Source organism: Mauremys mutica, chromosome 26, assembly GCF_020497125.1.
Source record: "Mauremys mutica isolate MM-2020 ecotype Southern chromosome 26, ASM2049712v1, whole genome shotgun sequence".
NCBI classification, from domain to species: Eukaryota; Metazoa; Chordata; order Testudines; family Geoemydidae; genus Mauremys; species Mauremys mutica.
The window spans coordinates 8,475,971-8,492,457 of NC_059097.1; the positions used below are offsets into that span (position 1 = coordinate 8,475,971).

At 43.3% G+C, this 16,487-nt stretch overlaps 1 protein-coding gene across 1 annotated transcript; it reads left to right on the forward strand.

The window, feature by feature from the left end:
* Positions 1-2,322: 2,322 nt before the first annotated feature.
* On the forward strand, positions 2,323-15,616 carry LOC123356691 (KRAB domain-containing protein ZNF747-like). The gene is made up of 6 exons (XM_045000097.1): positions 2,323-2,355; positions 2,969-2,991; positions 3,740-3,855; positions 5,016-5,048; positions 13,897-14,006; positions 14,709-15,616. Exons 4-6 carry the CDS (start codon positions 5,018-5,020, stop codon positions 14,946-14,948), a joined length of 381 nt encoding a protein of 126 aa, XP_044856032.1. The 5' UTR covers positions 2,323-2,355; positions 2,969-2,991; positions 3,740-3,855; positions 5,016-5,017; the 3' UTR covers positions 14,949-15,616.
* The last annotated feature ends 871 nt before the right edge of the window (positions 15,617-16,487 follow it).

The window sequence follows — 16,487 nt, forward strand, 5'->3', positions numbered from 1 at the left end:
GACTGTCCCCCTTTCAGGAATCTGATTTGTCTTGCGGAGCCCCGAGTTTACCTCGCGTAAAAACAACTTGCTTATGAAATCAGACGTACAAACGCAAAAGCGGCACAGCACACTAGTACTGAGGAATGGCTGACTTTCTCCTTTTTACTGTAGAATTATAAAATGAATCCATCTGAATATAAATCTTCTGCTTACATTTCAGTGTATCGGCTATACAGCAATCTAAACAAGTCATTGGATGAAATGTTAGTTAGTACTGACTTCGCTAGTGCTTTGTATGTAGGCTGTTGTAAAACTAGGCAAATCTCTAGGTGAGTTGATGGACCCCCTGGAAGACCTCCGGGTATGCCTAGGAGTACGGATACCCCTAGTTGAGAACCACTGCCCTGAGTGATATGGTGAATGCAGGGCCCATCCTTCCAGGTTCAGCCCAGAAACCATCCCCACTGGAGCCCAGAGAGAGGGCAGGGTCAGATACGTGGGTGACATGATGCCTTTAGGGTGCAAGACGCTGCTGGGGAGGAGACCCTGGCCACAGGCTGTCTGCATGTGACTGGGGATCCTTTAAAGCACCTGGGAGGGATGGGAAGGAAGGAGATGAAATGTGGGATTTGGGGCAAAAATCTGTCTGGGGATTGGTCCTGCTTTGAGCAGGGGGTTGAACTAGATACCTCCTGAGGTCCCTTCCAACCCTGATATTCCATGATTCTATGATGAGGTTCTGGGGAAAATGGTCCTTCCTGTTGGTGATGTATAGCTCACCGCTGCCCCAATCCCTCCACCCTTCCTGGCGTAAATGCACTCCCGTCACCCAATGCAAGAAATCCTGTGTTCTGGTAAATAAAACCATCTGCTGGGAGGCACATTTATGACTAATCAAAGGCTCTTAAGCAAAGTAAGCAGTCATGGGATAAGAGGGAAGGTCCTCTCCTCAATCAGTAACTGGTTAAAAGGTAGGAATAAATGGTCAGTTTTCAGAACGGAGAGAGGTAAATAGTGGTGTCCCCCAGGGGTCTGTACTGGGACCAGTGCTGTTCAACATATTCCTAAATGATCTGGGAAAAGGGATAAACAGCGAGGTGGCAAAATTTGCAGATGGTACAAAACTACTCCAGAAAGTTAAGCCCAAAGCAGACTGCGAAGAGCTACAAAGGGATCTCACAGAACTGGGTGACTGGGCAATGAAATGGCAGATGCCTTTGTCAACACTGAATTTCAAAGTAATGCACTTTGGAAAACATAATCCCAACTATACGTATAAAATGATGGGGTCTAAATTAGCTGTTACCACTGAAGAAGGAGATCTTGGAGTCATTGTGGACAGTTCTCTGAAAACATCCACTCAATGTGCAGCGTCGTCAAAAAAGCAAACAGAATGTTGGAAATCATTACGAAAGGGATAGAGAATAAGACAGAAAATATCCATATTGCCTCTCTATAAATTCATGGTACGCCCATGGGGAAGGGCGACTTGCTGAGTGCAGATGTGGTTGCCCCATCTCAAAAAAGATCTATTGGAATTGGAAAAGATGCAGAAAAGGGCAGCAAAAATGATTCGGGGTCTGGAACAGCTTCCATATGAGGAGAGATTAATAAGACTGGGACTTTTCAGCTTGGAAAAGAGATGACTAAGGGGGGATATGCTAGAGGTCTATAAAACCATGACTGGTGTGGAGAAAGTAAATAAGGAAGTGTTATTTACTCCTTCTCATAACACAAGAACTAGGGGTCACCCAATGAAATGAATAGGCAGCAGGTTTAAAACAAACCAAAGGAAGTATTTCTTCATACAACGCACAGTCAACCGATGGAATTCTTTGCCAGAGGATGTTGTGAAGGCCAAGACTATAACAGGGTTAAAAAAAGAACTAGATAAGTTGATGGAGGCTAAGTCCATCAATGGCCATTAGCTAGGAAGGGCAGGAATGGTGTCCCTAGTCTCTGTTTGCCAGAATCTGTGGAATGGATCACTTGATGATTCCCTGTTCTGTTTATTCCCTCTGGGGCACCTGGCATTGGCCACTGTCAGAAGACAGGATACCGGGCTAGATGGGCCTTTGATCTGACCCAGTCTGGCCGTTCTTATGTTCTATGTTCCCCTGTTACTGAGCCGCCCTCTCCCTGTGGTTGCAGAAACAGACGGCAGCCGAGAGGCAGAAGATCGTCTGGGAGTGGCAGGAGCTGCGAGGGTTTCTGGAGGAGCAGGAGCAGCGGCTGCTGTCCCGGCTGGAGGAGCTAGAGAGAGCCATTGTCCAGAGAAGGGATGAGGGCGTCTGCAGCCTGTCCTGGCAGATTTCCCTGCTCAGCGAGAGGGGAGGAGAGAAGGGGCAGCAGCCGCTGAGCCAACCCCTGCAGGTCAGGCTGTCATTGCAATGATCATACGCAGCGTTTCTCTAGGCGCTTCTGAGCCCTAGACTCCAAAGCACTTTACAGAGTGGGGTCAGGGGCATTATCCCTATGGGACAAATGGGGAAAGTGAGGCAGAGGGAGGGGCAGAGCCCTGTGCATGGTCACACAGTGAGTCTGGCAGTGGTGCAAGGGATGGGTTCTGGGAGTCCTGGTGCTGCAACCCCAAGATCTTCTCTCCCGCCCTGGAAAAATCTGTTGGCATTTGCACTTGGAGGGGGAAATCCCCTCCCCCCATGCCGTGGTCCTGAGCCAGGCCTAAGGCCCCACTGCCACCAGATTAATGGGTTTAGTGGGGTCAGGGGGCTTGTGGGGCTCTCAGCACTAGCGGGAATTTCAATTTCAATGCAGCAAATATTTTCTTCCTGTGAAATGCCTGGGGAGAAACTTCCCCCTGTGGCGATCTCTCAGCAGGGATTTGTGGGGCTGCTGAGGGCAGAAGTCCCTGCTTGAGGGGACAGCAGCTACTCTGCGAACATGAACCTGAGTGTCCGAAGTTAGACTCCAATGGTAATTCCCCTGCAAGTCCTCTGACGGCCTCTTTTTTCCTCTCCTTCCGCAGGGTGCTGGGAGCACTGGGAGCAGGTAAGTCCCCAGCTCCATTTCCCTCCCCCTCATGCTCAGTTACATTTGGAAACTGCACTGGATACAGAGCTCCTTCTTGTCCTGGATTCTGTGTCCCCTACTGGCTGCCTCAGCAAGGGACAGAGCCTGTTACTCTGACAGCTAATGAGGTCACACCAAGACTGTCAGACATATGGGCCAGATCCAGCCTGTCTGACGTATTTATGTGGCCACATCATGTATTCACGTGTGCAGAATCTCAGCTTTCAGTTTTTTTAAAAGTAAGTTTCGAGCTCTCCTGGTAACAAAGAAACTCTCCCAAATGGACACTGAGACAATGTTGCCTTCCTGAGTCTGCAAACAGCCTGAAACACCAATTCAGAGAGGCGTGAATGCCCTTGTCCTCTCTTAATCTCATTGCAGCGACACTTTAACATCAACATTCAATATTCCATGGCTGATCGCTTGAGCGGGTGGGAGGGGGCGGGAGAGAAGCCTTTGATGGGTGGGAATAGGAAGCTGATGTAGGGAGAGAAGAACAGAGGAGTGACACAAAGACAGTGAGGAGAGAGAGAGAGAAATGGAGACAGGAGGGTGGAAAAGGAAAGGAACAAACGGTAGAAATAGCAGGGGCCCTAACTGTGTGTGGGAGGGGGCTGTTTTCCCACTGAGTGATACTGATTGTGAAAATAAAGGACTTAATAAAAAACACTAACAAATCGTTGGTGTGGGGATCAGGCCCATTTCTCTCTGCTCCTCCTTTCCCCAGCAGGGAGGACGGGACGTTTCGGAAGCCTGAGCTGGGGTTTGCGGAGCTGGAGAAGAGACTCAGCGATTTCTCTCTGAAAAGCGCCCACTTGCAGAAGGTGCTGCTGGGATTCAAAGGTGAGTTGGAGTCTGGGGGTGGCGTCTCCTCTGGTTAGAGCGACCCTGACCCTGGGGAGGAGTCAGGGACTCTAGTGATGTCACTGATCCTGGGCTCCATCTCACAGCCCAGCTCAGCGAGTCGCCCTTCCCCATGGAGCAGCCCCGTGGGGCTGGCTCTGTCTGCAGCGGCTGCATCATTGGCCTCGGTCTGTGTCACCCTCTTGTAGCTAACAGCAATTACATTAATAACTAGGGCCCTACCAAATTCATGGTCCATCTTTGTAAATTTCACGATTATGGCATTTGAGTTTCACGGTTTCAGATATTTAAATCTCACGGTGTTATAACGAAACCCGAGTCTGTATTTAAAAATGGCAAAATATAAACATGTTAAAGGCCTTAAGACTCAGCGTTTCTCAAACCGACCCAAGGCTACTGCAGGGGGTTCACGGGATCGCCACCCTTACTTCTGCGCTGCCTTCAGACCTGAGGGGCCGCAGAACAGCCGCTGTTGCCCAGGTACCCAGCTCTGAAGTCAGCGCTGCCACCAGCTGTATAGAAGTAAGGGTGGCAATACTGTGCCCCCTTCCCCTCCCCAATAGCCTTGTGACTTCCTTTTGGGGTAGGGAACCCTAGTTTGAGACACGCTGGATACTTTTGTATACTTTTACCCTGTAGCTTAGGATACCTTTATAGCAGGGGTAGGCAACCTCTGGCACATGTGCCGAAGGCAGCACGTGAGCTGATTTTCAGTGGCACTCACACTGCCTGGGTCTTGGCCACCGGTCCGGGGGGCTCTGCATTTTAATTTAATTTTAAATGAAGCTTCTTAAACATTTTAAAAATCTTATTTACTTTACACACAACAATAGTTTAGTTCTATATTATAGACTTATAGAAAGAGACCTTCTAAAACCATTAAAATGTATTCCCGGCACGCGAAACCTTAAATTAGAGTGAATAAATGAAGACTCAGCACACCACTTCTGAAAGGCTGCCTTTATAGTATAGTGTAAAGTACACAAAAGACCAGATTTCACAGGGGAGACTGGATTTAACTGTCTGTGACGCATTTTTCACAGCCATGAATTTGGTAGGGCCCTATTAATAACTATTGGGAACCTCCCTGGAATGCAAGGGCCTCAATTCTGACCTCTCCCATCCTCTCCTTCCCCTAGAGATGCTGCGACTGGAGCTGGGGAGCGACACAGGTACGTGTCTGTCTCTGACGGGCCATAGAGAGATTTCAGACCAATAACCATGTTAGCGACGGCATCACGGCCTCCAGCCCTGATGTGCACCTGGCAGCTGTGGAGCAATGCAAGGCAGGATGAACCCCTTGACTAATTCACTCTTGCTGTGACATCTGATACGGATTCAGAGTGAATCCAGATCTCAGGGGTGTGGACAGGAACAACACCCTGAATGGTGTGTGATAGGATGAGACAAGAATAAAACATCCATACCCTGAACAGTCTGACAGCTGTATGGAGCGACCGAAAATGGTATTGGAGGGGTGGGGGCAGCAAAGGCTCAGGAGCGGGGGCTGGAGCCCAGCTGTATCCTGGATTGACTGACCCTGAATGGGAAATCAAGCTGCTATATTGCACACAGAACGACTAGGAATGGGAGGAGAGTGCTCCATTGTGTATAGGCCGATTCTGAATGTAGGAGGGAGCTGCAAAGTGTCGGTGTGTATAATCTCTGGCTCTCACTCTTTTCACATTGGCTTTGGGCCCCTCCCCCTTTTATTTTTGATAAACACTTAAAAGCATTTAAGTCAACAGCTTATTGATTAAACCCAAGTTAGTGGGATTTTGTCAGGTGATGTAAATTCCCATGGGGTTCCGTTTAGTGCACTTTGTTTTGGCAAGTGTGTTAGTTTTATTATTGTTTACTGGCTCTCAGACTTTCCAGACTACTGTCCCCTGATTTCTCTTGCGTACCCCCAAATTTCACCTCTCTTAAAAAGTACTTGCTTGCAAAATCAGACATAAAAATACAAAAGTGTTACAGTGCATTACTACTGAAAAATTGCTTACCTTTTCATAATTATAACACAAATCAACTGGAATATAAATATTGGACTTACATTTCAGTGTATAGTATATACAGCAGACTAAACAAGTCATTGTCTGGATGAAATTTTAGTTTGTACTGACTTTGCTAGTGCTTCTTATGTAGCCTGTTGTAAAACTAGGCAAATCTCTAGATGAGTTGATGGACCCCCCTGGATGATCTCTGCGTACTCCCAGGGGTACATGTACCCCTGCTGAGAACCACCTGTTTAGATGATTTTGCTTATTTGCATGTGAATCGTTTTTTACTGTGTTTTAATGAATTTATGGGTTTGAACGAATTGATTTGTTGGTGCAAGTAGTTTACAGCGTTTGCTTTGTTTGCTTTTAGCATTTTGGAATGTGCAGGTACGCCAGGTACAAAGATATAACAGGAAGCTACTTGTCACGTGGTTCTGATTTGTACCTAAAATGGAAGTCGATACATTAGTTTTTACAGCTGACGTTAAGGCTAATACAGCAGCAATTTCAGCATAATGAGTTGTGCGAGGAATTAGTTTAAAGTGTTGTAAGATTTTTGGGGGGGTTTGATAATATATTCTTGCACTAGCATGCTGGACCCTCTTTTGATTAAATGAATAACTATTTATGTATGCAATGGGTACATTGGCACAAATTATTTTTCTTTATAAGATGGATACTACAAACTTTGTGGACAAATAAGTTACTTTTTCTTTAAGTGTTGTCTTAAGATTACTGTCCTGATGTTCATAGAATCCTAGACTATCAGGGTTGGAAGGGACCTCAGGAGGTATCTAGTCCAACCCCCTGCTCAAAGCAGGACCAAACCCAAATAAATCATCCCAGCCAGAGCTTTGTGAAGCCTGACCTTAAAAACCTCTAAGGAAGGAGATTCCACCACCTCCCTAGGTAACCCATTCCAGTGCTTCACCACCCTACTAGTGAAATAGTGTTTCCTAATATCCAACCTAAACCTTCCTCACTGCAATTTGAAACCATTACTCCTTGTTCTGTCATCTGCTACCACTGAGAACAGTCTAGATCCATCCTCTTTGAAACCCCCTTTCAGGGAGTTGAAAGCAGCTATCAAATCCCCCCTCATTCTTCTCTTCTGCAGACTAAACAATCCCAGTTCCCTCAGCCTCTCCTCATAAGTTATGTGTTCCAGATCCCTAATCATTTTTGTTGCCCTCCGCTGGACTCTTTCCAATTTTTCCACATCCTTCTTTTAGTGTGGGGCCCAAAACTGGACACAGTACTCCAGATGAGGCCTCACCAATGCCAAATAGAGAGGAATGATCATGTCCTTCGATCTGCTGGCAATGCCCCTACGTATACTGCCCAAAATGCCGTTAGCTTTCTTGGCAACAAGGGCACACTGTTGACTCATGTCCAGCTTCTCGTCTACTGTAACCCCTAGGTCCTTTTCTGCAGAACTGCTGCTTAGCCACTCGGTCCCTAGACCAGGGGTAGACAACCTATGGCACGTGTGCCAAAGGCAGCACGCGAGCTGATTTTTTTCAGTGGCACTCACGCTGCCCGGGTCCTACCACCGATCCAGGGGTCTCTGCATTTTAATTAAATTTTAAATGAAGCCTCTTACACATTTTCAAAACCTTATTTACTTTACATACAATAATAGTTTAGTTATATATTACAGACTTATAGAAAGAGACCTACAAACATTAAAATGTATGACTGGCACGCGAAACCTTAAATTAGAGTGAATAAATGAAGACTCGGTGCACCACTTCTGAAAGGTTGCCGACCCATGCCCTAGACTATAGCAGTGCATGGGATTCTTTCGTCCTAAGTGCAGGACTCTGCACTTGTTCTTGTTGAACCCCATCAGGTTTCTTTTGGCCCAATCCTCTAATTTGTCTAGGTCCCTCTGTATCCTATCCCTACCCTCTAGCGTATCAACCACTCCTCCCAGTTTAATGTCATCTACAAACTTGCTAAGGGTGCAGTCCACACCATCCTCCAGATCGTTAATGAAGATATTGAACAAAACTGGCCCTAGGACCGACCCTTGGGGACTCCGCTTGATATCGGCTGCCAACTGGACATGGAGCCAATGATCACTACCTGTTGAGCCCGACGATCTAGCCAGCTTTCTATCCACCTTACCGTCCATTCATCCAGCCCAGACTTCTTTAACTTGCCAGCAAGAATACTGTGGGAGACCATATCAAAAGCTTTGCTAAAGTCAAGGAATAACACATCCACTGCTTTCCCCTCATCCACAGAGCATGTAGTTGGGTTACCTTTGTGCTTTTGAAAACTATTTTTAACATACATAATTTTTACTCTTTCCTCCCCTGCCCCCCACCTAGAATTTATGAGATTAGTTTGGCACTGGACACTTTTCTTTAAAAATTTGATTGGATTTTAGTTATTTTGAAGACTGGTGGTTAATGTTAATAGTGACTTTTTTGTTATTTCTTTTTTAGCGTGTGAATATTTTTTTTACAGCAATTAATTTTTTGCTTGCATAATTAATAGCTTGGGGTTTTGAGGTTTTTTGTTTGGTTTTTTTGTTTGTTTGGTTTTTTGATATAACACAGCAATTATACTGTGTTCTATACATGCAATCTTTAAGTAACACTTTTTATTTCTTTGAGGATAAATTAAGCCAGGGTTTTGAATTAATTGTTTTTTTGTTTAATTTTTTAGCTTGATTTTGTGCAGGTTCCTAGTTCCAATCTTGATGTACTTATAGTAGTTTACTAAAGTGTACTCCGGCATATTCTTGGATGAATTGCAGTAATTACAGGGTCACAGAAAACTAGGTACTTCCGATATTTTTAAAAATTCATTAGAATTTGCACTTTATGAACTTGGGGTTTGTAGACCACAGAGGAAATTTTAAAGCCCAAATAATTTACTCTCTTTTTTTAAATTGCCTTTTTTACTAAAGACAGTTTTGACAAGCATTTTTAAAGTTGTTTTAGCACATATTTGGGTTTTTACATGATTTTTAGTTGTACTAAAAATTAAAACAATTTTTATTATTATTTATTTTATTTTAATTTTTTATTTTAGGTAAAGCTTTGTGAATTAAACAATTCGATTTGGCAACATTATTATTCCCAGGACATTTTTTCCCCAGGTATATTGACTTTTTTTTTAAAGCAAAAGCTAGCTTAGGTTGGTTTTTTGGAACTTCTTTTAGGGTTCACTACATTTAAGAGGTGGTAAAATACTTTTTTTGTTGTTGTTTTTACTTAGCTTGGCTAAATTTTGATTTATAAATGGAATTTGCTACCAGTTTAGGAGCATTTTTTAGTTGCTGATAATGAATTGTTAAAATTCGATTACATTAAAAAAAACTGGCCACAAGGATGTATTATAGATAGAGAAGATATCTTTCTCCATATCTATCAAAAAATAAAAAATTTTGCATGGATTTTTCAGCAGCTAACAAAACAATATTGTTCTGTATACACTAGATTTGATTTTGAAGAGGTTTTTTAAATTTTACTTTGTGGAGATGGTGGTTTTTTATTTTTTTTTAATAATTCAGGCAAGTTTTACAAAACAGACATTTTGGAATTATTTTTTTTTAATTCTGTGTTTTCTTTTTAGGCTAAACTATTGCCAGCTTTGTTAATTTATTCACTCACTTTCGAAAATTATATGCTGCTTTTGGAGGATGAATTTAATTTTTTTTAAACTTTACCTAGTACATTAGATTGTTGAACTGATATTTTACATTAAACAGGACTTCATTGATTGATTTTTTATTTTTTAAATGTAACTCATTTTTGCCCATTAATTAGCTAGGTGTAGGGAGAATTTTTTAAAATAAATCTTAAATTGAAAGAAAGATACTGCATAAAACATACCCTCCTTGATAACATTTTGGGGGGTTAGTTTTTAACTTTACCAATCATGGTGACTGATTAAAAAGGCAAAAAGCTTGTCCCATGTGGAAGATGACACAATACCTAAATTAAATTGTGGAGAGGAATTTTAATCATTTTAGACAATGGATTATTCACTAAAATAAAGGCATTACCCTCTTTAAAATTTAAAAGATGAGTTTCGGGGTTGTTTTTTTGGGTGGGGGAACACCCACCTAATATTAGCAAAATATTAGGTGAGTTTCCTGGAAACATGGAGTGGAATGTAATTAGCTGTAGGATAACTCCACGCTTGTCCTTTCTGAGTTAGTGTGTTTACAGGGAAAATTTTCTGCAATGGGTTGAATTTCTACAGAAAATTCACCAAGTACTTGTGCTACTTCTGGAATTGTTTCACCAGGTTTTAACAGGCCTTTGGTGGGTTTTAGGGTTGTCCTTTAAATAGGTAACACTTTGTATTCAAAATCTAAAACTGTCACCATTTAAACCCGTGAATTTGTTCCTAGGTAAGCTGGGCATGGTAGGTAGCTTGGTATTTGAGAATTTAATTTCCCGATTAAAAAGTTCCTTAAAACTTTGGTCTTTACATTGGGGATGTTTTTGATCTCCAAAGGTTTCAGAGTAGCAGCCGTGTTAGTCTGTATCCGCAAAAAGAACTGGAGTACTTGTGGCACCTTTGTTAGTCTCTAAGGTGCCACAAGTACTCCTGTTCTTTTTGATCTCCAAAGTAGGTTTGCCTTAACTTTTTATAAGACTTAGAAATACCTGTCTTTTTTTGTTTTAATATTATAAGCTATTTGCCTGGCTGTGAGGGAGTCCTTAAATATGCCATATTCTCTCCTTAAACCAAGCCATATTTGTGTAAAACTCTGCTGACACTTTGTTGATAAAGATTTATTTTGTAACCTTTTTAGTAGACATTTGTTTTAATACTGTAACTGTATTTTATTTAAGTCTGTGAAAACTAACTTTTTTTTTGCCAGGTGTGTTCTGTGGGCAGGCTTTCTTTCTTAACAGTTATGCACATGTAAATATTAGCATTTTGGATTATATGGATTAATTTTTGTTGTTTGGTTTAAATATGAAATATTTTTACTCTCTACTTTGCAGTTGCTTTTGTTTACTGTTTGCAATGTTATTACCGGCGTGCTTGCATTATTATTATTATTTTTTTTTGCTAATTATTTTGAAGATTTTTTTAACAGTTTTCAGAGGACACAAAGGTGACACAAGTTTGCTTTTTTGCTGATTTTTAACAATGTTACATTGTCCTTGCACCACTGTATTTTTTAAATTAACTTTTTTCTTAAGTAGCTTTTCTTTCAATGTCACTTGAAGATTTAAATTATATGTAATTTTTTAGTACCAATTATTTTTTTTGCTTTTTAAAAATTATTACAGTTTATTTTAATGATTACATTAAACTAATTTTAGTAACTATTTCACACTTTTAATTGTAGTAACGCTAATTGTATTTCTTTTATTAAGTTTATATAGTCTGATTTTGGTGCTTCCTTTTTTAAGACTGCTAAATTCTGTAACAACTGGTTACATTTGTGAATGGCTGATTATAATTTAAAAAAAAACGCTGAGCTTTTTTAACATTTATTTGAGAGTTTAAGTTAATGTATTTAGAGGATTTTTGATTTTTTTAAATGGAGAGAAGTTATTTTTTATTTGCAAATTTTTTAAATTTGTTAGTAATGTATGTACATTTTTAACTGACTGTTTTTAGCACACTGTTTAACTCCTGTGACACAGACTAGCTGATTTTTTTACTCTTTAAATTAATAAAACAGTTATTAGTAGATAATTTTGTTAAAACACAAATTTAGGTGTTTTTCTGTTTTTACATTATTCTTTTTAACATAGATTTTTTTAATTACTTTTTTTTTACTCTAAACTTATTTTTTATGCTTAAATTATACCTGAAAAGAATTTGTCTTTCTTGGAATGACTTTATACATTTAAGATAAAATCTTCAAGTTTTTTCTGATACATTCCTGTTCATCCGTTATGATCGTTAATTTATGGAAACAGCTTCAGCAGAGCTAAAACTGCTAGAATTATTTAAAGGAGTTGCACTGGAGGGTAAAGGCACAGAGTCAGTGGCTTCTGGGGTAACGGGATAAGTTTTGTTACCAGCCTTACCTTTTTATGGGGTCTTCTTAGAAAATAATGCAACTTACAAGCATTTAGACTTTAAGAAAAACAAACCGGATATGTCTACATCCAAAAATAAAAAATGCAAATTACAATCAGGAGAAGGGAAAGAGGGAATATAGGTTAAAACATAATCAAAACAAGGCCTCTCAGGAAGACAGTCTTTCAGTTTGCTTTGTTTCTTCTGACTTGGGGTTGAGAAAGTGAGATGATGCAATGATGGCAGATTGGGGTGCACTGGGAGATGACTTGTTCCCCCGAGTCTCTTTTTAAGAACCTCCAAAAGTATTAAAAAGGAGAGGCATAATTTATTTTGTTTCCTAACTAAATCTATTTCCATAAGGACAGGTTTGGCATAGGCAGCCTTGTTCCCATGTTTTCTTGTTTACGTCACATACCGATAGTACTGTCCTTGAACTATATCAGTAGCTCCCTTTTGTCTGGACTAATTTAATTGTCTCCGTCTGGTCTTCTTGCACCCATGCATAGCATTCATTCTTGAAAAGAACGTGATCCACTTTTGTTATAGGTTATTATAACCTCTTAAGAACTTTCATATACTTTTTACAGTGAAGATTACAAATTTTAGGCCCAATTATTGCAACAGAATGCTTATTTGAAGTCAGTTTTTTCTAACACCCCCTCTTACACTAACTGCAAAAGTAAGAATAAAACACGTATCAGTGCCGAGCCTGTATATAAATTGTATGTTTGTTTTTTCAAGCAGTTGATGGAGAATACTTGACCATAACAGATAAGGGGGTACTGGATGTGGGGGAATGAGATTTTCTTTGCTTTAGAGTGTAATAAAACTTCCAAGATCTTACAGCCCCCCCTCCTCAATGCCTTTCCTGAGCCTACAGGCGGTAGAAACACCAGACTAGATCATTATTTTGTGTCACCATTAATTACGAATGGGAAGAGAACATGGTATATGTATGAATGAGCTGCTATAGTATATACGGACCGACCCTGGGAACTATTCATTCTGATAAAACCCACATTTCGAAATCTTTTCCCTTACTTCACAATCCCAGCTGTGGAAACAGGGACCTTGGAGCTGTGCACAGCAACCCTTTCACTGCTGTGTCTGTATCGCAGGAAATAGTTCTCATTTGGTGATTAGCAGAGCTGGGGATTCCAAATGGCATTCGCTGCCGTTAGCGATTGCAAGAGTGGGAGGGAACACAGGTATAGGTGTGGGCCAAGTCTCTCAGCAGGAGGGAGAGGAGAGGGGGGAAGGAGATAGAGAAACTGAAGGAGAAGTAAGTGAGGAGAGTGGTAACAAGATCCCAAACTGGTCCAGTTATAGAGTCATAGAGTTTGAGGCCAGACGGGTCCACTGGATCATCTGGTCTGACCTCCTGTGTCACAGGCCACCAACCCCACCCACCACCCGCCCACTAAACCCAACAGCTGGAATGAGCTCAAAGTATCACAGCCCACAGCAGACTAGACTGCTGTGCGCCAGAGCCAGAGAATGGGGGGGAGGGGAGTGAGATGCTTGAGGCCCCTGGCAGGGAAACGATCACCCCCACCCAGTGTCCCATCTCCAGCCGTGGCTGTCCCTGATGCTTCAGAGGAAGGAGATAAAAACAAAAAACCTCCCAGAATACATTGGGGGGCGGGGGGACAGGGATGGGGACAACATCCCTTCCTGACCCCTGCCATTGGCCAGCTGGAAGCCTGAGCTTTAGGAGCATGAGATGCTGACCAGAATAAAACTGGAGAGGGGAATGCAGCCCAAAAGAATTCTGGGCAGCAGGTCAACCAAGGGGGCTGATGCAATTCCATAGAATCACAGAACTGGAAGGGACCTCGAGAGGTCATCTAGTCCAGTCCCCTGCACTCATAGCAGGACTAAGTATTATCTAGACCATCCCTGACAGGTGTTTGTCTAACCCGTTCTTAAGAAAAATCTGTCGGTAGGGAAAGAGCCACGGGCAACTGTGATGTGAAATGCATTAAAGCCCCTTCTGAAATCTCCCCAGTCCCCTTTCTCACCCTGACAGGCTGCAGAGTAACACCTGCCTTAGGCTCCCGATGCTCCCATCCTCCCCGGGGACGAGGAAGGACAATGGCTGCAGTGGAGCCAGTCCAGGTAAGTTTTCTGAGGGAGTTGCTGGTGGGTTCGTGCTGCAGAGAGGGGGGCAGAAAATACAGAGGAGGTAGGGGGCAGTCAAGAGGTGGGAGGGGGCAGGAAATCCACAGGGTGGAGAAAGGGATGGGGACAGGATGTGGTGAACCTGCTGGGACTTGTTCAACCTGGGCCCTGGATTCTAGGAACAGACCTATGGGAGCTTGGGGATCCCCATATTAGTGGAACAGGAAACAAACCCCTTGGCCTGAGCTGGGAAAATTTACCAGATTAACCAGATTACTAGTGCTGGAGTCTCAACCTACTAACCAAAGGCTTCTGAGCGACATGAAGGGGACACCCACCAGAGGGGTTTAGGGGAGATGCCCCATCCCCTGACATCCAGCTGTTGGGAATGGGGAGGGGGTTGGGATTCCTACCAGGAGGTCTGGAGCCTGCTAGGGGCCCCATCTCCTGTATCAGGCTCTGGCTAGTAGGTGTGTGATGAATGTGAAGACCCTGCCCCTGCTGTCTACTGGGAAGTGCGAGAAGTTCTCTCTTTCTCGCCTCACTCTGAGGCCTGCTGGCTGCTCTGAGCAGGGTGGAGGAGGGACCTGCTGATTGTGAGCCTCCCAGAGCTTCCATCTGCTAGGTCCCTCTCCCCTGTGAATAGTGGGGTTGTGAGTGGGGCAGCAGGTACTGAGTGTTGGGCTCTTGCTCTTTCAGGGACCGGTGACCTTCGAGGAGGTGGCTGTGTATTTCACCAGGGAAGAGTGGGCTCTGCTGGACCCCACTCAGAGAGCCCTCTACAGGGATGTCATGCAGGAGAACTATGAGACTGTGACCTCGCTGGGTAAGGGTTCCTGTCCCCTCGGTTCTTGGAAGGGGAAATGCAGGGTTAAGGTTCACGCCACCCCCACAAAGCACCCTCCTCTCTTTTTCAGCATCACCCCAACGTGCCAGTGACACACACACTACCAGAGACCCTCCCCTGCTACAGAACACTCTGGGAACAGGGCACAGGGGCAGTTCGTCACAAAGTCTAACAACTTCTCTTTGCTAAGGCAAAACTTGGGGTTAGGTCCAGCATAACAAACAGAAGCTTCCAACCCCTGGCTGGCACTCAAACACTGAGCCTACTCCATGCACACCAACTCAGACTGGCCAAGTGAGATCACCCCTTTACCAGCATAAGGACTAATGTGCTGTGAAAGTGGGAGGGCTTCTCCTGCCCATATAGCTACCGCCGCTCATTGGGGGTGGTTTAATTATACACGAGAGATCTTACAGTGGCGCAGATGCCTGTAGACATGGCCTTAGTTTGGCTGATTTCATGCCTCAGGGTGCAGCTGTGCACCGGGATGCTTGTGCAATAAAACAAGACTAAGTTTGTTATCAAAGAACGGTTATTCAGGTAACACTAAGGAGACAGAATTGGGATAGAAATAGTTACTAACAAACCCAAGTTAAAATACGCTTCTGACTCTAAAACCTAACTTAACTAGCTAGGTTAAGGAAGGATAGCATTGGTCTGCTAAACCCAGCGTTGTGAGTTCAGTCCTTGAGGAGGCCATTTAGGGATCTGTGGGGCAAAAATCTGTCTGGGGATTGGTCTTGCTTTGAGCAGGGGGTTGGACTAGGTGACCTCCTGAGGTCCCTTCCAACCCTGATATTCTATGAAACATGCAGTGTTTGTAGACCATGATTATTAACTAACTAGGTTTTTTTGTTCAAAGTTGTTTGCTCCCCATGCTCCTCCTTCCAGCATGGCCGGCCAGTGCTTAGCCAGGATCCAACACAGCAAAACCCGGAGCACTTGGTTCCTGTGTCTCCTGCTCAATTGTCTTTTTACCCACGTTAACTCCCCCCGAAATGTCTCTGTTTCAAGAGCCAGTATTGCTTCCTCCTGTTCTTCCCTTTCTGTGCGCTTCCCATCTCCCTAGTCATTCGCATGTAAATGGCTTTTCCATTGTTTTGATTCCACCCTGGTTAATTTACATCATTGTTAGGGGCTGGCTTTCACTTCGCCCTCCCCTGCTTCTTGGCACGCAGACAGAAAGCAGAAGATCAGCAGTCTGAAATGCAGGCAATGCGATGTGTATTGGCATTAATCAAGCCTATCCATAGCGCTACACACCGGCAGAGCCTTTTTCCCAATGTCCCAGGTTGCTTGACCTTATCTTGGGAGAGGAGTTGAGGCAGGACTGTCCTTCGAGTGTACACTCGTATATTACACTCCCACTCGGCCCAGCAACACTTTTTAGTTCTGTCTCTTATCTCCCCATCTGCTTGTGGGCAGATGTAACACCCGGTGTCTTAGGTCTTTGTTCACACATTAATAAGAATACAAAAATATCAAAAGTCAAATGAGCCAAACAAGACCCATACTTCTATCTCAAGCAAATATACAGGCCTGAATATTACATTATCATCACTGACATGCCTAGCGATCATCACTGACTTTGTTCTGCTGGTTGGGTCATTAGCTTCCCCGGCTCGGGCCAG